This window comes from Triplophysa rosa, linkage group LG16 (assembly GCF_024868665.1).
Source record: "Triplophysa rosa linkage group LG16, Trosa_1v2, whole genome shotgun sequence".
Lineage (NCBI taxonomy): Eukaryota > Metazoa > Chordata > Actinopteri > Cypriniformes > Nemacheilidae > Triplophysa > Triplophysa rosa.
Genome location: NC_079905.1, coordinates 12,146,839 through 12,172,919, shown reverse-complemented (window position 1 = coordinate 12,172,919; position 26,081 = coordinate 12,146,839). Strand labels below are relative to the sequence as shown.

The 26,081-nt window shown below is 39.1% G+C and overlaps 1 protein-coding gene across 1 annotated transcript in view; it reads right to left on the bottom strand.

The window, feature by feature from the left end:
- csmd2 (CUB and Sushi multiple domains 2) overlaps nucleotides 1-26,081 on the bottom strand; it is a 284,836-nt gene that overhangs the window by 235,833 nt on the left and 22,922 nt on the right. The window contains exon 3 of the mRNA XM_057354048.1: nucleotides 8,293-8,405. Coding sequence (XP_057210031.1) covers nucleotides 8,293-8,405 — 113 coding nt within the window. The remainder of the gene's footprint in view (nucleotides 1-8,292; nucleotides 8,406-26,081) is intronic.

Genomic DNA, 26,081 nt, shown 5'->3' with positions numbered 1-26,081 from the left:
AAACACAAATATGGAGCGAAGCTGAATTTTAAGCAGATAAACTGTAATATTATTGAGTATTATCCTTGTTGCAAACTAAACAACCACCCTTTCAACGTAACACCACCAAGAATGGAAAATACTTTAGATAATATATTTATTGTGTTATGTAAATAAGCGAAGAAATTACTTGAAGAAAGAAATTACTCACAAAACTCACTTATAAGTTATCTATTCAGCCTGATTAGGCAAGGACCCCTTCTTCATAACAAGTGTCATAATAATTGCATGTTCCAACACAACTATTTTTCAAGTCTATTTAGCAAATGCAGCTGTTTCATGCATGACCTTCAGAATTTACATTTTATATACACTTTATTTACAGCTCCTAAAAGTTTGCATATTTTGTGTGGTACACATTTTTCTTTTCTATCCACACAAACACACACAGTGAGACACACCTGTAATGCCAAAGGGAGTCTTAGCAGTTGGCCCAGTGTGGAAACATTTAGAGACTGGGAAAGTGTCCAAAGCATTGCTAAGGTTTTGTCTTTATGGTTTCATTTGGCAAGCGCTTTCATTAAAAGGGGTGTGTTTCATTTTTCAATTACAGTCCTTCTTATCATGCCTCACTGGCAGGGTTTTTCCTGGCTCAAAATGAGGCGGAGGTGCTGCCATCCTGATCTTGTACACACACACACACACACACGTAGGCCTACCGTACCTTTAAGTGGCTTAACCAAAGTGACTGAGTTTGACATTAAACGTTCTAATAACATTAGATTATTATTAAGTTATATAAAACATTACTTTTATTCAACCAAACAGAAATGTTTTTTTAAATCAAATAAACTTTTCAACCCACAATAGCCAACTGAATTAACCAGTCTTACTAAATGAGCAAAGCTCATTCACATCTTGCATTCTCTGTGATTCACTTTAAATGATTCAAGGATCTCTTATATTCGCTAGTGACTGAAAAGTTCAATAGTTTAAATGAATCGGTTCAAATGGACTCATTCGTGTGCGAGTCGTTCTAAATGCAATGTGCGTTCATACTGGCGAACTCGCTGTGTACAGTATACGCTGATTCAACGATCCAACTGCACAGCTAAAGACATTACAATGATGCACTTCATGTTAATTTAATCAATTTCAAGAAATTAAACGTAGTTGGATGCAAAACAAACAGCCGTGAAACACAGGCTGGCTCTTGTTCTGCAACTCTTTTTAGCGCCTCAGTGTGCTGATAACGAAACAGTGCCTCCACTGTGGCGTAATGTCGCAACTGTAGTTACAAATGACAGTCTGTTAAATGCACGCAGCATTTCTTGTGAAGACTCGCAACATAATTTTGGCGAGAGCCTGAGGCGGCACGACATTTGACAGAGGCGGCCACCTCCAATTTCTCTATGCAGGATAAACCCTGCTCACTGGCTTTTGATCTCCCTCATCCAAGTTGCTCACACACCTCTGTTAAAAGTGAAGGGGCCTGTGATGTATCTTTGTATAAGTGGATCAAAACAATACAACTCAAATATCATGAACAGTATAACAATAAAGTAACAGGAAGAAAGAAGGAATGACAAAATTTCTTGACATCAGTTTCGCCGTTATTCATTTTGTCTTCAAACAGGAAATTACACTGAAATAGCGGGAGATGGAAGATGGTCCAAGCATTCAGATATTTCAATGTGTTGCCATGGGGACCAAAAGTGAAGAGACAAAATGTAGACTGTGTGATTATGTGCTTTGTTTATTTGGGTGCTGGCATTTTGCACTTTGGATATCAGAGCACCATGCTCTTCAGAAGACACACAACTCATCTCTGACCATCAAAGTAGTTATGGGTGCTCTTAGCCCAAAAGAAGCCATTACGCAGAAGACTAATGCAGCACCAGGGTCTCCAAATAGACCCTCCTGATAATCACCTCCACTGAGGATCTTCCTCTCGAAAAAAATCCAACATTAGAGCAAACCGATCCAAGCCTGAGGAACGTCTGCACTTGCTGTAGGCTGCAAACTGTGGCGTTCCCTCTAATTCCACTTTTAACGGAGAAATCAATTAATGGTCACCGCAACAAGACGTACATCTGCCACACTGCGTGGTCTGCTGAACGCTGCGTATTTACTAGTCACAGATTTTCCTATTGGCAAAGTGCTAAATACTACAATTAAAGTAAGGCTGATAATTGAATCCGCCGGCAATTCGCAAACCATGCGTTAAATTGTCATGAAGTGAACGCGTAATACTCCCATCACATTCTCACAAGAGGGAAGGCAAGAACGAAGGACGATTAAAATAACAGATGGAAAGAAACGGGCAAAATAAGTTAGCACAATCGACATGTTTTGAAATGTTTTAAATTCTGAGACTGCGAAACTTTGGTTATTTTAATCGCAGTGAAAATGAACTAAATGACACGAGTACATCTGCTCCAAAAATGGGGGCTTGGAGAATTTTTTTTGGCCTAGAGATATATACTTTGTGTCAAATATATGCTTACACTTGATACATCCTCTTATGAAAACTAAATTACACAGGAGGCACAAAAAACTGCCAATTTTTTTTTTTGTAAATTATTTGGCAAGCTGTTTCACCGTAAACTCAACAGAATTCATTTTTGACAGTGCACAGCTGTCACTTCTACCTCCAAAATGAGATCAATGTCCCTTTAAATTTGTTACATCAGCAAATTGATGTTTCCTGTCAATCACCCTGGGTTTAGCTGAAACAGGAAAGCATGTTTCTATAAGAACCTCTGGGGATACATATCACTAACACGCGCCAATAACAGCAACGAAGCCGTGCTCTCAAAACTGCCACTGTGAACCTCGCGAGACACATGATGCATTTGTTCAACAACACTAAAATCCATCACAAGTCCCATGTTATTTTGAAGGGCGCGTCACGTTTTGTTTTATTATATGGAATATTTCAAATTAACCAAGCGTGAATCCATTTGTTGGTGGTTATCCTGCTGTCAGCCGTGCAGAACAAAGCATTTAAATGCGAATAAACAAAAACAAACAGAACCGCGAGGACATGAATCAGCTAAGCGGATGATGGAAAAGGAGGGATGGGTGGCGAATCGGCCTGCGTACCGGCGTGTACGCTTCACTGGCATCTCAAAAATGACATCTGCTCGTAGATTACTGGGGTAAAGGTTGTAATGACTGGCTCCACGACAACAGCGTGACGCAGTCCCTGCATGCTCGCAGATCTGTTTTCAAACCAGTTTGTTTGAGTTAAATTGGGATAAAACGTGCTCATCATAGGGTACGAAAGCACGGGAAAAAACATGCCGTGTAAGCACCGACAGTGACATCAGGATGTATCTGCATCACAACTCATCACATGCTCACTCACCTGTGCTGTGGCTTATCCATAGCAAAAACTGCAGGGTAGGTAAATGTCTAAAAACAACAAGGAACATTTTTTATAGTATTTTTGCCACTTGTTAATGAGGACGAAGAGTAAGGAAATTATGGGAAGAAGGGTTTTTATTGTCAAATGCATCTTTTCGTCCTTAGTTTCGATATATTTGTACTGTTTTTTTATTGTTTGTACTACAGGGATCCAGACTACCTTTTTTTACTAGGAGCACTGTCGCCCCTGACTGAAAATTTTAGGAGCGCAAGCAAAAAATTTAGGGGCACACCTTAAATCAGCCTGCAATGCAATTATTCAAAATTTTCAAAATGCATTACTGATACTGACAAATAAGTTACTTGATGACCGCAGATTTGGTTCTGCTTATTTAAAAAGAGGCAGAGCCTACAGAGAAGCTTCAATATTGATTGGTGCTAAATAGAGAGACTGTAATCTGAATTCATTTGAACCAACAGAAATTGTGCTTCTCAAAAAGTATATATTTAATTGTTTACAGTGTTACACATTAAAACAAAACATGTTATGTTCTTACGATGATTTTATTGTGTATTAAGGACACTTTTCCTCATGTTCACAACACGTAAATATAATTTCAAATAAAACATAACAAGAGCATTCGCCTGTCGTTCGTTCTTGCTGTGAATGCATTTGAAATGATCCAGCGCTATCTCAAGTAATCCACAGATAAATGACGTTTCCTCCGCGGTTAGTTTCGTTTTAAACTCCCATATATCAAATCGTTCGTCCTCGGGCTCAAGAAATCCGCAACAGCAAACAGCGACTCGTCGTAATGCACTCACGTTGTGTGTGTGTAAACTTGTCAATGACGACCTGGATTGTGCGCGCGTCCGTGGGAAACATAAGTGACACGTGAGTGACCCGCACACTGGCGCGCATTTGACTATCACACACAGCCAGCACTGGTGGCGGGCTCGTCTTTCCACATGAAATAACAACTAGAAGAAATTCCACACTTGCAGGTCGCACATGTGCGAGTACTTGTAAAAAATGCTTGCGCTGTCTCTAAAACTGGTTGCAAAATGGTCAACATTGTTGTTTGATTGAGTGCTTTAGAAATAAACTTGAACTAGATTGAGGAAAAGCACAGGCCAGACTTGAACTCTCATGGCCCACTTGAGCATCACGGCTCAACGTGCCAAAGCAGTTCAAGACTTTTTACACTCTACTTAATCCTGTTTATCTTCATTTTACATATTTTAATTTTGAAAATATAGAGCTCTATTTGATAATGTTGTTGACCTCATTAATATGCAAATAGCAATGTTAACCCAAGGCTTAAAAATGTAGTGTGGACTCACGAAACCTGAATAATCAGGATTTGTATTAATTCAAGATAAAGTATGAAAGTGTGAAACAAGAAAAACCTGGATTAAGCTGGATTCAACCCTGGGTTCACATTTTCAAGTCTGCTCTATACCAAAGGTTTTGAGCACAGAACGAAAACATTTCTTACTTGATATAAGGATCTTGCAATCCTATCAATCCCCAGCACACTTTAATCTCACGGGTCTCGGCAATCCACTTAAGAGTGTTACGGCAGTGCGACACGTGTGCTTTTAGAGGACAACAAGCAACGGCGTTCTCTCCCAGAGGTCACGGCCGCACTCTCTCTCTCTGATTCAGCGAAAATATCGATTAGAAAAGCAGGGGGTCTCTTTAACAAGTCCGCATGTGTGTGTATGTACGTGAAGACTGCTGAAACGGCTCTTTCGTGAAAGCCCCTGTTAAACTCCTGCTGGACATGATCTCCGCCCTGTCAAGGAGGTGAGGAGAAATCCAGCTTGAGTTATGATCAGATTCAGAGCTCCATAAGAAATAAAGCGACCGGCGGCATGTTTAGTGCCCATGCACACGTGCGCAGGTGTTGAGCGTATATCACCGTGAAATGTGTTTGTGCGTGTTCGCAGGATTTAAAGCGCAGCTCTGTTCTTTCACTGGCTCCACACCAGTGAGTACATTTATCACGGTGACGCGTTTTAGTTAAGTGCTCCATTCACAGTGACTTTCACAATAATGCTATTAATTAGCGGTGCGTCATGCAAAACATTAAATTACGTCGAGTTGTTTGGCTGTGACCCAAGAGCTGAAGTGACCTATGGTAGAACGTACCCCTTGCCTTCCCAAAACGCCTCTCTCAACACAAAACGCTGCTTACCTTTGCAAACGTAATGTTCTGCAGCTATAAGCTGCAATAATATTCCCTGCTGAATAAAGCTGATTGAAAGTTCAGCCGTTTAATGTAAAAATCTCACGCAAACCCTTGTAATCGTTTAAAGGTTGCTTAAATCACTGGTTTGTGACAGACTCATAAGTAAAAGAACAAAACTTGCAAACATCAGAGAGTAAGAGTGGCAGTTAGGCTTTTTTAAAATCGGTGGAACACTTCCAGCTAATCTTTCATGTCTGCACCTTATCGCAACATTATTTTTCCTTTGTTCATTTATATATTGTTCCAGTTAATCGTATTAAAACAGACCGTTTCTATTCTTGGAAGTCGATTACTTCTGTGAGCCATATAAATCTTAATATTAAAAATGCATAAAAACATAAAAGTACAAATGAGAAGCAATCAGACCCATGCTGAGATGAGATACTTGCACAGTTTCATGTGTTTTTAATAGTAAGGATCTGATTGAAGTTTCGGAGGTGATAACACTGCCGATATTAAATTAGGAACTGATTTCAACACGCTTTTAACAGAAAACGATTTTTCTTGTCTTGTGACTTTTGAGTATGAGAGTTTTAAGAGATATTTCAATAGCGTCTATGATTTAAACTTTTAGCAGCAAAAACCGTATTACACAGAGTTTAATTCATCTCCGTGAAGTGCTTTTTTCATCATATTGATATTAGTTTTTACATTAAACATGCTGCGTCTAGTGCATCAATGTTAATGATCATGAAATTGCAATGAACTCAAGACACTTTCTACTATCCATTGGACGACAGATCCTAGAATCTCTTTTATAAATCTTCCAGAATTCATTGCAATTTAATGACCATTAATAAAAACAACTTATATCCTCAAATAATAATTTCTAGCCCATATATTAAATAAACCGCAAGTGGCCATTCTGGTTTTCACTCATTTGGTGTCATCTATTCAGCCAGCCGCGAGGGAGATTGTTTCTCTCTGTCATACAGACTTTCATTACAGCGCTAGATTGCTCTTCCTTTAGTTCAAGATGGGTTCTCGCCGGAGCTGGAGGAGAAGGCAGCACGGGGGACGCGTGAAACTGCTGGCTCTTCTAACAGAGAGTGGCAGTTGCATTCGGGCTGATTGAGAGCGTTAATTGATAGCACTGCTCATAATGCCCCTAATGTTTCACCATCACGCCGGGGGGCTTTCTTTTCTTCGAGGATATAAAAAGGAAGAACACAGATACGGACCTTTCATTATAACTATTATCCTTACCTTAGCTCCGCCCCGTTCAGAGAGCAATAACTACATAGTTTTGTGCACATGGAGGCAATCTCACATAAATGATGGTGGAAACAGACATATTGAGATCATTTGAGAAAATCTAATTTCAAGAAAACGTGTTACCATAGAAACGAGCATGGAAATTGACTGACCAAAAATACATTTTTTACCAAAGGCAATTTTGGGTCTATATCTCTATTTCTATATCTCTCCTCTCTTTCTTAGTCTCTTCACTTTCACAATAAAATGTGTCAAAGCATGTGCTAACCACTAAGTCAAGAAATATTCAACACTGTAAAAAAATCCGTAAAAACATTTACATTTTCCAGAAGCTGCATGGTGCACCTGAAACATACCGTAGAATGACAGTTTTTCCTGTTTTCTTGTAAATTCACAGTCTTTTTCGGTAATTTGACATTTTTTGATTTGAAAATATTACAAAATACATACTTTTTATACATGAAATATCTGTAAAAAATAACAGTACAATTGTGTAAAATTAAGTTTTTCTTAAACGGAATAGATTCATTTATACAGGTTCGCAGGTTAACTCTATATAATTCTATTAAAGTCAGTTGAAATGCAATGAAAATGCTGATTGGATGTGCTGATGTACTTCATGAGCTTGGCTGTGAAGGACAGTCACAACGGAAATCACTAAAACAGTCGAGTTTCTAGCCGTGGGCTATTGATGAGAGCTTTGGGCTTCTCATTATTCTGCTGCCTTTACTGAAAGTCAGGCCAGAGGCATGAGCTAAATACATCACTCTTTAATTCTGCTCCTGTACAGCGTCTGCGGCACAGAAGAGGGTCATGTGACAAGCGGTGACACATAATTACAGCGCCGGACTGAATTAGGCTGGGTCCTGAAGCGAAACCAGGCATCTATCTGTAAAACTGAAAGCTGTTTTAGCACTTAGTGCGGCACCCACGAATATACTACTGTAGTTCAACTGGCCACCGCCGGCACCAGAATAAGCGTCTAATAAATAGAAATAAACACTCAATGTGGAAAAAATCCCTTACAGAAATTGAAATTCAAATACGCATACAGAGCAAACACATGATCTCCATCAGATTCAGGCATTACTGTCCATTTGCTTTATGTCGACCTGAACTTACATAACCAAATACTTTGATTCACCTGACATCGGTCTATAATCAAAATTGGATAATGAATATAATTAGTGTAGATTTATTTCCCTTAATATCGCTGCTTTCTGGGTCATAAAGCTCTCCCTTCAAAAGAAATATGATGAGAAGCCAGCAAGAAAAAAAACTCTCGATTTTAAACTGCCCATGCATATTAAAACAATGAGCCTATAAAATGAGATAAAAGTCAACTCCGCCACAAATGAGAGTGTTAGCGTCCACTTCACGAAATCATGGGGTTTGGTCAAAGAATGAGGGATTGAACATGTTCCTGGAAGTGAAGGAATGAGAAATAGAAACAATATTAAGACATGATGCTTACCTTCATACACTGCTTTAAAGCCCTGGCCGCTTACGGCGTAGTCTGACAGCAGCCACAGTGTGATTCTCGGCCCTGTGCTGACTATAGGAGCAGGAAGCTGAAACCCCGTCAACCTAAAATGCAGAAAATAAACAAGGCTTGTGTTAACCACTAGTATGGTTATATCAAGTGAATGCTGCAGCTTGCCAGCTGCAGACGTTTGAGCGCTAAATAGACTGTCTCGATTTCAAGCTTTAACTGAAAATAAAATGCTGTTAAAACTGTTTATTGTGGCATAAAAGCTAACTAGGACATTGCAGGTGACGGCTGTTAAAATTCTGCACAATATCGGCCACTTGAGTGCTCATGGCTCATGTTCCAATCATCAGAAGGGTAGCTAATAAACCCTTTACGGACCCATCAAAATCACAATCAATAAAGGAACTAAAAGAGCACATTTCACAGGTCAGAGGGTACAGATGGTCACAGTGAGACTATAAACACAGCTTTCAGCAGTATGCACAGAAATATCACTCAAACTCGCATTTATATGTAAACAACATATCGCTGCTGTCCTTCTGAAACCTTGTATCTCAATTTTTCAAGATTTTTATTTTTTGCCATAAATCATTATTATTAGTCCCTCTTTATGTTTGTCACTGAGTTTTGCAAATATCTAACCAATAAAATGTATTTAAAAGTGTTTTAACAGTATTCAGTCATTTAAAAAGTACAGTGTCTTTTTCCAATTCCTGAAAAACAGTGAATTTTGACATCTGTGGTTTCAGAAGGACAGCGACGATATGAAGAAACACTTGACCTAACAACATTTTTTATGAAACTCCAGCTTACATGGAAATGGACCAAAAAATATATAAAATACTTGAAAATTGCAAGAATGTTGGAGTCAATAGCCTTGTGGGCACCTCGTGATGGACTCGTTTACGCTTCGGGCGACCCGAGTTTGAATCCCGACTTGTGGTCTTTTCCCGATCCCACCCCCGTCTTGCTCCCACTTCGCTTCCTGTTTTCTCTCTCACTGTACTATCAAACTAAATGCAAAAATAAATCTTTAAAAAGAGAAATTGTAAGAATACCATTACTGACAAGATGTTAAAGGGTCTATAGGGCTGTAAATGCCTGCATTACGTTTACAAAATATTTCAGGGTTGCCAAATCCGTGTGATGAAACTATCCCACTGGCCAGTCAAAACTACCAAAAAAACTATGCCAAAGAACCCCTCCCTAATACATAAACTTAAAAAAATAACTATACCAAATACATATTTAACAGCTGTTTAAAAGTAACCCAATTCGATGATAAAACTGTGGACTTGGCATCCACGATAAAACCGTGGACTTGGCAACCCTGATATATTTATTGCCATTAAGAATTAAAAGAAAAAAGGTCTACTGTACTTGTGTGGTCCGTAACAAATAACAGTGTATATGCAAGTATTCTACAGAAAAGAATAGAACAGAAAAAATATAGGCTGTCGTCTATATCAACACACATCTACATCATAAACACAACAGATTTATGCTGGGTTCACACCACATTATTTTCGCATGAGTCATGCGAGCTGACAAACACTTTTAAACGTGCGCGGAAGATGAGATTGACGCGCCCCTCTTCGCGTCTATTTGCATCTTTGCATTGACTTTGTATGTAATTTACTCGCGCAAATCGCTTAATTCGCGCTTGGTGTGAACCCAGCATTAGAGTGTACATGTAAACGACAAATCTAGAAAAATATAAATAGATGTAAGACAAAAGAGGATTTTATGCCTTTTGATAAAATCTTTACTATTCCTTTTGTGTATATGTACCCTGATGGCATTTTTTATTGAGTTGATCAAAGCAAAAAGGAGCCTCCAGCTGCCAGGTGTGTTTGACAAGCGTGCTCGTGTGCTGGCGTTTTCCCACATCCCCAGTATGACCCATATAGTCCTCCAGGGTGTCAGCAGAGCAGAATGTTAAACCGTGTGATGCAGCTTTAGCTACAGGCATTGCTCTGAGCGCTCATGTTCCAGGGCTCACATCACTTTTGACTTCTAAGTCAAATCCCAAAACTGTCATCTAATCACCATCAGCGCAGCCCGAACACACAGACCAGCCACTGCCAGGGATCTGGGTCATTTTCCATGTCTTTGTTAGAGATAACAAACCAATTGAGCTGAAATATAGGCAGGGGGTGGATGACTCAGAGGGGATGAACTGGTATTACAAAAAACGCTGTCAAATTCATATCCAAACAGACATTGTTTAAAAGGCAAAGTGCTATCTTCATACTGTCTCTGAACAGACTCACATTGTTCAAATATCACACCGTCCCACACCAAGTGACCACACAAAACCAAGATATATGTGTGTTTTTCAAAGAAAAATGACATGTTTCATATTTGTTTCATGCATGTTCTCTGTTGATGTTACTGCAATAACTACCAGATGTTGTTCGACCTGCAATGCTTTTAATGCAAATTAAAGTGAATGCGTTAAAGGAATAATTCAGGCAAACATTTTTTAACTTTCACGTCATAGCTAAATTTAATGGCACCTTCTTCAGTACAACACTGACCGTTTTCATGGTGCAATTGTCATATAGAACAGATACAGAGACAAGAGGACATTTGGCATTATTGATCTTAACCTTAAACACATGAATGAAATTTAAGATCTATTATAAAGCATAGGGCTGTCACGATCGCATGATTATGGCCAAAACGATTCACAATAAGGATATTGTCACAATATCTTGTTTAGATTTTAAAAAAGGCTCAGTAAAATTCATCTTTCATTGCCAATGAGTCACATAAGAGTGTGACTGTAACTCTTAAAGGGACAGTTCACCCAAAAATGAAAATTCTGTCATCGTTTACTCACTCTCTTATCAATTCAAACCTCTGTGAGTTTCTTTTTTCTGCAGAACACAAGATATTTTGAAGAATGTTGGTGACCGAACAATGGCGGTACCCATTGACTTGCATCGGTTTTGTGTCAATAAAATAGAAGTTAGTGGGTACCGCTGTTGTTCGGTTACCAACATTCTTTCAAATATCTTCTTTTGTGTTCTGCAGAAAGTCATACAGGTTTGAAATGACAAGAAGGTGAGTAAGTGATGAAAGAATTTTCATTTTTGAGTGAACTATCCCTTTAATGTTAAACTTAAACAGGGGGTGAATTATTTACAATAGATTCGTATGTGCAAAATATGGTTTTTAATATCACAATTATTTTCAATATCAGTATATTGTGACACCTCTAACAGAGCGAACAATTTTCTACAAACAGCAACTTAGACTTCCATCTGGAATGACAAAACCAGAATTTTATCACATTCCTGAACAAATACAGTACCATCAGGTTTAGATCATCTCTGGGCTAAAAAAGGTAAGAAAGCTGCATTTGTGTGGTATCACAACCAATGAACTAAAGACAGTCTCAACAAGGTTGGTCTGGTCGGAAGGCTGCGGGGTGTGCTGAGGCTACAGTCAGGCTCTATTAGAAGTCCTTTCCACATGGATGAGTACTGCAGCATCCAGTCCAGACTCTCCATTAGAAAAAGGAGCACTTCCCACTCCAATTATCCCAGGCGCTCCTTCGGGAAGGGACTAGGGATATTGGAGAAAGAAGTGGGAAAGGAAAAATACCAAAACTGGAGAAGCAGAACAGATGGTGGTTTGCAGGGTTCATTGAAAGAGGAGGAAAGACAGATTGCATGTGTGCGCTTGGATGTTTGTCTGCTCGTGTGCGTACAGTTTGGATTTGCATGCTGTCTGCTGATAATATAAGTCTGTTTGTTTGTTTGTATGCAAGCGAGTTACATCGCTGTGCATGTATCTGTGTGCAGGAGGCAATTGAGGTGAGACAGGTAAGCCGAATTTTAAGTCTAAAAATGTATACCATGCATATTAGCGAATGTATAAAACTCTCACTCTCCCCTGCACAATACACGTGAGTGTGTGCTGAAAACGTGTGTGTTATAAGGCAAGTGTGACCAGAGAAATTCTCCTGATTAAAGCCATCCGTAAACCCTCCCCTGCCCGCCTTCCTCCACCTTTCAGTACCTCAGGTTGATTTACGGAGTCCAGCACTGCTTCATAATAAAATGTGATTAAATGGAGTGTCAGTCCATGAATAATGAACCTCGGCGTTCAACCACCGTCACCGCACATCAGAGACCAGTGCTCTTTGTCCCACACCAGAGTTCTCAGACACCCAACTATTACTGGGGTTGACACTGAACTGCCTGCATTAGCATGCCTGGCACTATGTGGATTTCATACATGGCTTTGTTCCAATGGAAGCTGATATGAGCACAGCGTGTTCCAAGAAGGCAAGAAAGCCAACGTGAATTGCAGTGAGAGATTACAAAAATACTTCTAAAAACGTCCTCTATTTCTCACGTTCACAACAGTTGGCGTACTATTGGGTGTGACTTTTTTGTCACTCACATGCAACACTATGTGGCCGACTCATGGGGAAAGCTTTCAATTGGAACACGACTGCACAAGTTATCAATATCAGTTGTTGTACACTGTTGCAAATTGAACAAAGGTCACCTGCTCCCTTTCTTTAAATAACATATTATTAGCATCAAACAAAAGCAGGCCGGTCCTCCCTAATCTCATTCAAACGGTGAAGGTGAGAATCGCTGAGGCAGTCATATTCCAGCAGGAAGAAGGACACCCTGGAGAGAGGGGAAGGATGCGGTGGCAGGATTCTGACAGGCAAGCAGAGAGAAAACATTAGGGGATAAATTATAGAGAAAGAGCAAGGGTGAGCAAGGAATATGTTATGTGTGCATGCATCTATCAAAGCCGTGACATTCTGGGGTAACTGGGATCTGAAGTGTATGAATTGACAGCTTGTTACATTGGGGGTGGGGGATTGGGTTAGATATCTGCAAGCTCATCTAAAAGTATAAGGGGGATATTCACCAATAATTGGGTTCCTTGGTGCACTGTGCTGAATAGGGTTAAGAATAGAGAGCTGGTACTTCGTTCTAATCAGGTTACATTAAAAAAAATGAAATCAAGTCGAAAATAGCTGAAACCAATTCTGTGCAACCCTTCACACACATACACAAATAATAAATACGTACAGTATCTACGACGCAACTTTTTATTCTGCAATAGGATAGTGAATCTACCTAATTCAAGAAAGTGCTTTGGCTGTTGGCAGTAAATGTTGGCAGTGCTGTCAAATCGGTTAATCGCAATTAATCGATATTAATTGATTCTAAAATAAATGTTTGTGTTTATGCAATAAACTTGTGTGTGTGTGTTGTGTATATTTATATGTATCATACATATATATAATATTTTAACATTAAAATATTTACAAAAAACATATACAAATTTATATTTAAATATCATTTATATTATGTAAGGCTGTCGCGATAAACCGACGATAAATATCACGTGCTTTATGCACAGCTTTCGAGTTAAGTACGGAAAAATGCTGCTGCATCCGAAAGCCAGAGGGCGCTCTCGTGCGGAAACTCCAAACACGCACTGCAGAAGAAGACCATAACACCTAGAATCTAGGAAATGCCTATGGACATCTTTTTATCACTGTTACTCAAGCCTCATCAGGTATTTTTATGATAATAAAGTATATTTATAATGATCATGTTTGACGGGTGTTGCTTTTTCAAATGCACATTATAAGCGACTCAAACTCGCACTGCTTTTAGATCGAGCAGCATTTCCTACTGATCCCAGAGCCGTGCTTCACGGACAAGCTACGCATTAAAAAAATCGACACATTGCATATCGCAGCCAGCTTGATTTCAATAGGATTTAGTGGTATCGCGATAAATTATCGTGCAGCCCTAACATATTTCTAAAACATATATGTTTGTGTATTTATATAAACAGAAATATACACACCTAACACAAACAAACATTTATTTTGGAATCAATTAATGACAGAGAAAGTTCTGGCATGAACCTCTAGATGGCGCAGTCCTAAAGTCTAAACCAATCTGACATAATAACTTTACTACAGGGCACAGCTGATTGGTTCCTTCCGTATCAGCAGCCAATGAGCTTGCTGCTCTATGTTTAAAACTTGGCTAGTGATTGCTGTAGCAGTGCAGCACGTTTCAGAAACCCTCCTCCTTCCCCAGCTCCACAGGTATAGATCTGCTACAAGGTGATCACGCAAGCTATGCAGGGTTTTTATTCATATACTGTATGTTCAGCAGCAGCATTCCTTATATGCACACAGCAGCATGTTGTGGATGTATTGCCAGTAGCAAGTCTCCATACTTGCTCCGCCGCAGCAGCGTAGCAGATCTATTCCGCCAAGACCAAATACATTTAAATGTCATGTACACTACTATGCTAAAGCCTCCGAGAGTTGTCATGACAGAAATTACGATAAGTCGATTTGACAGCCCTATATAAATCATTTTTTTCCATTTATGAAACCAATAAGAAAACAGAAATATTTAAGACAAATCTGAAAAATTACCTTAAGACCAATATGAAGAAGAAACTGGTTCATTTAAGTCAATTTACACAACTTACAATTCCCATCTCTAGTGCTAAGTGTTTCCAATAAAAAAGCTTTAGAAAAACAGAGCTCCTCATTCACAAAGTCCACTTGTAAGCCTGCGGTGAGAGATATGAGGTGAGCTGAACTGGATTGATGGTGTTAATAGCGCTGCGTCTGACACAATCACTGCTGTAACTCTCATGTCTTCAAGGACTTTAGCAGTCGTCCTGGGCTGCAGCAGTTACGTACCCGCCGAAGCACTTCTGAGCGGCTAATGTCCAGTGTAAAAGCCGCCCAATTATCCTCTCCTGCCATCATTCCCAAACTTCATAAACACAAGCTCCTCCATTCCACCTACCCACACACTTTCCACTAAAATGCCTCTCGGCCATAGCCTGAGCTATTTCTGCACTGCTGCCATGACGGGCGGGTAGCGCGAGTCTATCATGGCCTGTAATAGGGTCGATGAGTGGTTTAGCGCTTGAGACTGGATTACTGTAATATATCTGATTTAAGAGTATGTATACAGCCTTCGCTGAAGTCAAAGCCATCTGCTGGAGACATCTGTTATTAGGGTTTTGAAGGCATATACCTGAATTGGAAAGGACCTCCCTTTGACCTTGTTTTGTACAAAGGTTTGGTTTAACTTCTGTATTTGTACGGTGCCCTTGATAGACTAATAAGAGTGCACATGGCGACCCAGGTTTGCGTCACATCCCATTCCCTTTTCTTACCCCTGTCTTTAATAAAAAATAAAGGAACCCCCCTTCAAAGAATGAAGGATCCTGTACAGCTCCTGAACAAAACAAAAATAAGTCTGAACTCACACAATATTGCTATGGACATTGCTTTGTAAAGTCTTCACATCAGACATTATCTCCATGGCAATACCTCATTAGCTTGTTTGGTTTGGTTCAGATCATGTCAACATGAACAATACCAGCTTGAATAGTGTGTACTGTTGTCAAAAACTTTAGGAGGTCAGCTGTCCAATGATAACTTAATTATCTAAACATTTATATTTGAATTATTAAGAATATGTAAAAGTTCATTAAGTACAAAAGAACAGTTCCACCAGAAACCGCATAATTAAAACTCTACCAGCAGGGGCTTGTTGCCCACGATGATGCCCACGCATGACACTTCCATCGGTAATGCTTTGAGTTTATTCCCAAGGAACGGATAAAATGCACAGTATACCTTCAATACACCGTAAATGGCTTTTGATAAAATGCAAATGTTGACTCCCGGCTCTATTCTTAATGAACAGGAAGGACCATATTCAATTGACATCCCGTGCTTTCCTCCCACCCGCGCTGCACTGAGATGGCGAGCGAACAAAGACTTCCACGTCTAATTTCAATCTACAGCAATATCCCTTCTCTCAAACAATTAAGTTGTCATTTCATTAAGTTACATTGGCTCCCTATAGTCGCTCGCATCAAATTCAAGACTCTTGTACGCTCCTGGCCTACAAGACCACCACTGATTTGGCACCCCCTTATCTTCATTCACTAATGCAGACTTATGTACCCGCCAGATCCTTACGCTCTGCAAAAGAACAACTGCTTGTGGTGCCATACCAAAAAAGTTTTTAAAAAAAAAACACTCTCACGAACCTTCTCTGGATCAGTTCCACATTTGTGGAATGATCTGCCCGCTGCTAAAAGATCAGCAGATTCTGTGGCCATCTATAAGAATCGGCTGAAAACACATCTCTTCCGTCAGCACCTGACCGATCATTTCTGACTTCTATATCTTTTCTACTCTATATATATATTTAAAAAAAACCTTAGCTCTGTACACTGTAGTAGGCTTTGTGAGACATGTTTTATTGCACTTATGCTTTTTGTTTTCCTAATGTTGACCCAATTGCTTCCATTGTTTACCCAACTTGTAAGTCGCTTTGGATAAAAGCGTCTGCTAAATGACTAAATGTAAATGTTATTTCTGCTTGGCCAACCTTTTCAACTAATGTGCTGAGTGATTTGTTCTTGGCTCACATGGAAGTTCTTGACGTGACACCCCGGTTGTCTGCCTTTTAGAGTCCTGTCTTTTAAACGCTACTTTATCTTAGACCTCCTGAACACACGGCCAACCATTAAAAATACAGATCTTGAGAATACAAAAAGATAAGCTCAGCTGAGACAAGTGCAGCTATCATAGAAAAACCAGTGTGAGTAATGAGCCTCCATGTTGGCGGAGAGAGAGAGAGACAAAGAGGTGCACACACTGAAGGGTGTGGGGTTGAGCGAGAAGAAAAGTAGCGCAGACTAAATTATTTAGCATGGAGAAGCAGTGATATAATACTGTGCTGATCAGGCAGAGGAATTTTAGGGCCATAAAAAGCCCTGCAAAGAAGAAGGGAAGGATGAGTTATCGATGGGTGAGCAGTTTCAAAACTCAACGCTTGGTTCTAAATGCTTGTGGAGTTTTAACATTGCTGCTAATGACTATCTGCACCAACCCACAACCTCCATCACCCCGCTATGGGCACTCTACATAAATATGCACACAACACTGCACACGATAACCCTTCTGACCAAAATAACCAGTCTGCGTCAGTCCGTGTTGTATGGCCTCTCTAACATCCATCAAGTGCACTAAGACACTCAGTATTTCCTCTTGTCCCTGTTAGGTCTCTAGAGCACATGAAAGCACACAGAAATGCCATCAAGACAAAAAAACTGAGGTTGAGGTCAGCAAACTCAAATAAAAGTCTCCTTTTATATATATAAAGTCAATGTTACATCTCAAAGTCTGTAATTACAGTAATAATAGGTAGCAAATCAAATAAACAATACTATTAACCATGAGACTTCACACCTCTTATCTCACAGGTCTGAGGTCATTCACACATAATGGTGCTGGTTTTGCTATTAGTGTCTATAGAGTCCATACAGTTTAAACAAAAATGGGCCTTGGTTCACAATGAGATGTTACCCTGAACAACTCTACTTCACTTTTACGAGGCAAAGCAACAAACTGAGTTCTGTTCCAAAGCCTCTGTTCTAAGCTTCCTGGACAATCCAGCTTAAGCTGGTAGCTGCGTTTTCTGCTTGCTGTTGTCTGGTTTAAACTGGTTATTGGCTTGTGCGAATCACAATGTTCCAAAAACAGCTTGACCACCTGCTATCACCAGTTGGTAGCTGGTTTGTTGCGGTTTGAAGATGGACCAGGTAATGACCAGATTAGACCAGCAATTAACTAGTTCACTTATAAAATTTTAATTTGTAAGGTGTTAAATTAAGAATTATGTTAATGAAATATTGTGAGAATTTTGTGGCTACCCTTCTTAGCAAGGACATTTGTGAGCCTTGGACCACAGTCATAAGTAGCACAGGTATATTTGTAGCAATAACCAACAATGCATGGTATGGGTCAAAATGATTGATTTTTCTTTTATGCCAAAAATCATTAGAATATTAAGTAAAGATCATGTTCCATGAAGATATTTTGTAAATTTCCTACCGTAAATATATAAAAACTTTATTTTTGTGAGTGAATGCATCAAAATAGAGAACAAAAATGGCCGGAAACATGCCTACAAACTTCACTCGCTGCTGCCCGCTCTTTGGGAATCATCCACTGAAGTTTGGTATCCGTGTAAAGTTTAGAATTTCTGCTTTTGGGTTCATCTACCCTCCACAACGTCGTTACAGCAATAAGCCAATAGAGAACATTAAAACAAACCTGTTTCTTCTTAGCAACAGCCTGGTACAGCGCCTCTAATGGACAACTTTAAATGTGATTTTCTCAATTTTGGATTTTTTGCACCCTCAGATTCCAGATTTTCAAACAGTTGTACCTCGGCCAAATAGTGTCCTACCCTAACAAACCATATATCAACGGAAAGCTTATTTAGCGTACGATCACACAGAATGCTCTTTTCATTTTCGAAAACGCAAGGCGCACTTGCGCTGCTCTTTTGGTTGACTCTTTGAAAAGAGAAGCACGCAGTGGTTTTTTTTATGTTGCTAGGTAACCATCAAAACAGCTGTCCTGTCAGTCAAGGATTATAGCGCGAGCGCTCTAGTTCCTGTTAACTGTCATATTATCAGAAACTTTAAAAAGGTACAAGCAGAGGGCGTTTGCTCAGACCTTTCTCGGTTAACCCGTGTCAGCCAGCAGCTGTTTCTCCTTCATCATAGTAGTCTCCAGACGTTTCAATCAACTGTAAAGTTCCGTCACCGTATCGGAAGGCCCACCACTCCACTCATTCGATTGAACAATGGAAAAAAGTACACATGACGTCAAGCGCTTTTCTGCTCAGAGTTGAGTTTTTTTCAACTTCGGGCACTCAGAGCGCTCCACCCAAAACGCGAGGCGCTGCAGGCGGCAGAAACGCGAGGCGACCGGCGCGCATATGCAGCGCGCAAAACGCTCCCTGCCAACTGAAAACAATTCAAAAGAGGTGCGTCTCACAGCAAAAGACGCGTTCTGTCTGATCAGACCCTTATTCAGCTTTGATGTATCAATTCGATTTATTGGACCCTTATGACTGGTCCTGACTTTTATGGTCACATTTATACGATTTTTTAATCTCAGAAAGTTTATTTCCTGGTTAAATAAAAAACTAATAAATCTAAAATAATAATAAAATACCATCATAAATTAATAGTTCACACTATCATTTACTCCGCCACGTCATTCCAAACCTTAACCTATATGACTTTCTATCTTCTGTAGAACACAAAAGAAGATATTTTGAAGAACACTGGTTAACCAAACAAGACTGGACTATTGTGTGGACACAAAACCACTGAAACATTTCTAAAAAAAAATGTTTGTGTTCCACAGAAGAAAAAAGCACAGTGTTTGAATCGCACAAGAGTAAACAATTGATTTTCAATTCAATTCATTTTTTTGTGTGAACTATCCCTTAAAGCGTAATTTTTATGGTACTAAGATGTCATCTAAACTACCACCCATACCTAAACTGGGACTTTGTAAATGACTGGCGTAAAGTACTCTACATGAGAAACAACATGTTACATAAACAGTATTTCTCAATATTTCTATACAATGCAGTATATTGGTAAGCTAAAAACGAGGAACTCTAATATTTGGACAACAGACCTAACATGTCATACAGTCCTTGCACTGAGGTGATCAAATGAAGTAAATTTAGAAAATGAACTCTCGGCACAGTTTGTTGAGTGCATCTGTTGGCAAAAAGGTCTCTAAGCAAACAATTATTCTTACAATAATTGTGCACAAACACACCGTTGACTGGCTGAAAGGGTAATAAATCAATCAAAATCCATCCGTCACATGGAGCAGGACTGCACCAATAATCAGAGCGTCTCCAATGACTCCATATTCCAGCCAACTGTCTGCAATTAAAATTTTAATTATATATTAAGATCCAGATGGATAAGAAAAAAAAGAGGAAAGACCTTCCCTCCTGCTATTCTCGACATGCTCAGAGATGTTTTCCTATTTCCTTTCTCCTTCTTTCCTGATTTTCATTTTCTCTCTACCAGTTCCTCTCTGTCTCTATTTGTGTGCGTGTCTCTCTCCATCTCTCAGCCCTGCAGACACGCAGATTAATTATTCAAATGTTATCTTCTTTGCCGAAGCTTGAGTTGGAAGGAGGCAACGGGCTTTAGCTTCCACCTCATCCTGAGACTCTCAAAAAGGCATTCATCCTCCAAGGCCGCTGCGTTTTTCACACATCGGGTTATTTTATTGTTCTGTATCTCACGCTCTCCCTCGGCGCCGCGTCTAATTTCTAATAAACTCTCAAAGCAGCTTAACCCTCTCATTTGATTAGCTGCAAAGGACATCGGGAGCACGCTGACCCTTGCTGAGATACTTCCACAATCTCACGTTTACGCTCTGCTTCTCTCATTTAAACCTGTTGGCAGTTCGTAGAAGCAGGTGGAAAACAATCCGTCACTCACTATGCTTACGGGAGCACTACGTTACAGCGGGGGAATTCGAGCACCTCCTCTATTAGAAGGACCTTGGCGGGTCCACACTTAGCGCACCTTTGAATTTACATTCCTGAGGAGATGAACCCTTCACCGTGCTGACTCACCACTGCAATATGACAAGTACTTTAATGAAAGGAGTTAATTGAAGCCATTTCCTCCCAGCTCTTAACAAGCTTTCTGAAGTCACGTATTAACTCCCTCCTTCTTCGCTCATCTCAATCTCCTTCACTGTATTGGCTTATCGACATCAAGCAGCCGCTTTGTGCTACAGAAACAAAACAGTACAGAACATTAAGCAGGACAAATGAATACTTAAGGTAAATGAGGGTATGAGATGTTTTAGCAAGCATCGATAGCATCCTCGATGGTAAAACATTATTCCTCGCTCAACCGGTGGCTGGACTGATGGATGACGTTGGCAATTCTGTCTCTTGGATATTGGATATTTCAATTTCTTTCTCCTCACGGTCTATTCTGTCCGTTGCTTAATTAGACAATTCTACGGGAGGTTTGATTTATACTACACAACAAACTTTTGACCCTGGTTTATCTCTGGATTCAGTTGTGATGGTTTGTTGCAGCAAGTTCCTTCACATCCCATTTGCTGCTTTAACACAAACTCAATTTGGTTATCAAACTTAGTCTTTAAGACCGACTCAAATCAAGGGCTAAAATCTTGATTATTTTGTACAGACAGTGTACTGCAAGTAATAGCTGGTCTCTACATGAGTGCATTCGGACAGATCTTGAGACATTATTGTGCACTTTGTATTACTTTACATAAGTTTACATTTACATAAGCAATTCCAGCATTATGGATGTGACATTTTCAGTCAAACCTTGAAATATAAATTCTCAGAGAATGTATCTATTACCAATATATTGAATCATCTGTTTATATTTTACTAAACCCCTGATGACATTAGAAAATATCAATCTATACACCAGATTGGATTTAAAACCACATAATGTATGGCTTAGAATGAAAATGTCTATGCTGTTCAAACAACAATAACATGTTACTAATGTTTGATGCCTGTCTGAAACTGTACTAATTTTGTGATGGCCCATTATTTTAATGGGTTTTAACATTTATTCCACCAATTACACCAAAATAAACAACTCACTTGACCTATCAATTGACCTTGGTTCAAAAAGGTTTCTTGGATGGGAAAGCCAGCGATTTCACTTAGCATTAGCCTCAGACCTCTACAAAAACAAGCATTCTCCTGCTCTCTCGCAGCAGCGTTCTGACTAGAATACAAAACAACCCAGCACATTTCAAGGACGATACATGTCAAAACATAACTTTTGACAGAAGGACATCATAGAAAACATTCTCTCTCTCGCTCTCTCGATGTGTCTTAGCATCCGGACTCCTCTACAGGCATCTCATTACCAGATTAATTAGACTCATTATCACTTTTTTCTCCCGAGAACCGCTTCTGTCACTTTTCAGGAGGTGCGAGCGTAATTTGTTTTTCACACTATGTTCAAAGTATTTCACACTATGAGGGTGAAGTGAGAGTGAGAATATCAGAAGAAAACATATAAATGCGAAGACAACAATGTGCCACAGATGACCATAAGCCGCATGTAAATGTTACCTAGACTTTGACATATGGTTTGGCATTATCTCTTATAGCTGACTGAAATGAACAATTGAGCCCCTTCAGATATCTCATGTCTGATGAGAAGAGAAGAGGTCATGCTCATCTCTGTAGGTTAATTGATGTCAGCCTGCGCTCATACATCGATTTCAACACGAATGTAATACATACGCTACAAACTCTAAAACTCAAAACTCTCTGATATTAATTTCTCTTTCACATCACAGAACTACAATTCGTAATATCAATGATCAGCTACGGGAATGAGTAGCCTATAGATAGCAAATGCAAAAAAATCTCATCAGTCCATGAACGTTTCACCTTCCATTGTATATTAGAAACAATAATGCTATTCCTGGCCAGTACTGTACACTGACTTGTGTAACTGAGAAATAAAAAAAGGAAAGAAAATGTAATGCTTCTTCCATTTATGGCTCTGCCAATATTACAGCCAACAATAAGTGGTCAGAATTCCATCAACTACCTGAGGGTGGTGAGAAATAAATCACTGCAAAGGGGGAAATACAGTGGGATATGGCGGAAGAAATGATGTATGGAAGTAAGTCAATGGAATCCCAACAGTCTTTGCCAACTGGATAAATATTTTTTCTTCCTTGCTGTCCCTGGTGTTCTCTCTATTTAAATAAACCCGGTCTTGACATATTTCCATTGTAGTACCAGCATATGGAATCCATAAACAAAGAAAAACTTTATGTTGGCAGGTAACAAATTGGAGGTTTACAGCTATGCTATGCTTAAGAGTTAAACAATACATTAGGCAATTATCACGATTAAAGAGATATGCAAACATAAACAAGCAAAGTCGTTGAACAAACTTCAGGTAAACAACGTTTCCTTTAAACAAATATTGCAGTGTTGCAGGCTGTACACACTGCTCCATTTACCGGTTATGCTGACAAGCCTAAATGTTTGTAACTTTTGACTTAATTTCATTACTTTTGCTTCAAAACTTCACATGAAGGACTGCAGAGACTAATGTTCACAGACTTCACAGACTGCACTGACAGCAAATAATACAGCAGAACTTCAAACCGAGCACACACCGTTCTACCAGCATATGAACAATTAATTATAGCATGACTTTCCACAAAACATCCAGTTAAAACAGGCAAAAATATATATCATAATCTACCCTCCATAACAGAGCACAGCAAAACATCTGTGATTTTATGGAAGTATTTTTGTTACATTATGGCACAAAAATTGCATTTTTTTATGCATATCACTCACCTGCACTGTTTTCCTCTCAAATCCTGACTTACTGAGAAAGCGAAGTGACAAAATGAGATTAAAAAATGTAATGGAGACTTCCTTCTGTTACTAAATTATGCAAATTATCGGTACAAAAAAATGTAACAGCGTGATGCAGAAAAACAGTCCATGTGATGACTAACTGTCCATCTTTACTGCATGAACATCATTCCAATCACTTAAACATGTCACATGACTTAGTTGTCACATGACAGCCATGACATGACAAAGTAAATGGCAAACATTAAGTGTTTCAAATCAACTGCACGTTGCTGCAATATCACATGCTGATGATATTTTGTATTCCCTGTTTTCCAAAGACAACCTTTTAAGCATTTTTTATTTTTATTAAAGGAGCAATGTGACGATTTTAGCGGCATCTAGGGGTGAAGTTGTGAAGTGCAACCAATAGCTAACTTCACCCCTCCCTTTTGAAACACTATGGTGGCTGACACAGGGTTAAGATGTCATCATGTTTTTGCTTCTTTGTCAAAGGAGATAACTTCCATGAAAGGGGACCCGGGTGTAGAAATATAAATAGCTCATTCTAAGGTAATAAAAAATGATGCTTCATTATGTAAGGTCTTTATACACCTCTGAAGACATTTGTTTTATGTATATTATATTGCATTTCTGTCAGTAGATCATCAGAAATATTACACACAGCACCTTTAACACAACATGCCACACACACAGCAGCAGTACCTCAATGCTCATCATCACTTCATTTCTTTCCTCAAGTGCACTTGCAGAGGCCAGCTAAGTGTTTGTCTGCTAAACATTTCACAGAAGAGTATCAGCCCATGAGTTAAAGCCACCAGTGCAGCCAACTCTCAGTCTGACTTGCCATTAAAGAAACAATAACTTCAAATACTAATCAATCTAAACCTTTTAATGAAACCATTCAATCAACAGGGTGACAGCCACCCCATAAAAAGTTCACTTATTGAAAAAAAAATGTTTTAATCAACTAGCAACTAATAGTTATTTACAATGAACATTCTAGACAGCAACACAAATTAGTTTAGGGCTGTAGCTATCCATTATTTTAGTAATCGAGCATTCTACCAATTATTCCATCGATTAATCGAGTATTCGGGAAAATAGGTACTTTTTCTTTATTAAAGAGCAATACTAAATATACAAGAGAAAATAAGACGGGTCTCTTAAAATGAACAACTAATTTGTTTCCTTTTTAGAAAAATTACAATTTTTATTGCCAAAATTGCATATCTGTGAAAACTAAACCCATTTAGTACATTCCATTGCCATATTACATTCAAAATGCAATTTAATACAAAGAAGAAACATTTATAAAAATAGAGAGAATCATTTCAAAGGTAAACAACTAACTTCAGCTTATGCATGATGCATTTAGTAGGGATGTAACGATTCACTCAACTCACGATGCGATGCAATTCACGATTCTGCGATTTATTCACGATTTACTCACGATTTATTTTTACAAAATGAGTTGAAACAAATTAAAAATGTACAACTTCCCTTGCATTATTTCTTAAATGCTTCACGTTTCTTTGTATAAAAAATTATCTTTTATTTTAAATAACTAAATAACTAAAAATAACTAAACTGCAATTTTATAACAAATTAATAATAGAAAAAGTCTCTTTAATATAAACAAACTAATACTATCTGTGCTTTTCATGGATTTTTTTGCATTTAAGAAATATCAGCATGTCCACCTTTAGGTTTGCAGTGAACATGGCGGCCCCTGCTGTTCAAAAAATGTATTGCGATTCAGTTCACACCTCAACCGATTTGAATCGTCACACATTATAATCGATTTTCAACCGGCTCACGGTGAATCATTACATCCCTAGCATTTAGTTTACCTAAATTAATTTTTCAAAGTTCGGTTTTCATTTTTTACTATTAAATAGTAATATGTCGGAGCCGATAGCCTCGCGGGCAGTGCTCCGACACATGGCGTGGTTGCACAACCCGGCGACCCGGGTTCGATTCCTGTCTCGTGGTCCTTTCCCGAACCCCCTTCTCTCTCCCACTTCGCTTACTGTCCTCTCTCACTAAGCTGTACAATTAAAGGCAAAACACCAAAAACAAGCACAATGTTCTCTCACCATTCACACACATACACACACACGCACACACACAGTGTTTGTCGCAGTCTGGCATTGTCAGATCGGAAATGAAAACCTCTACCCTCTACCCCCGGTATATTTTTCTGTAATTTATTCTGCCGCGTCTTCTGTGTTTACATAACATGTCCAGAGTTTAGCGGGCTGTGCGTCAGTAATAACGGTCCGTGGGGAAACGCAGTGCTCCGTGTGTACTGTAGTTAAATGGATTAAACGAAGCTTCGAGGCAAAAAAATTGCGTCAATGATTTTTTTGTATTCTAATTACTCGAGTTACTCTAGGAATCGTTCTAGCCCTAAATAAGTTCCTGCAAAAGCATTTAAAGTTAGCCAGGCAAACGTCTAGTTCCTTCTTTCAATATGCAATG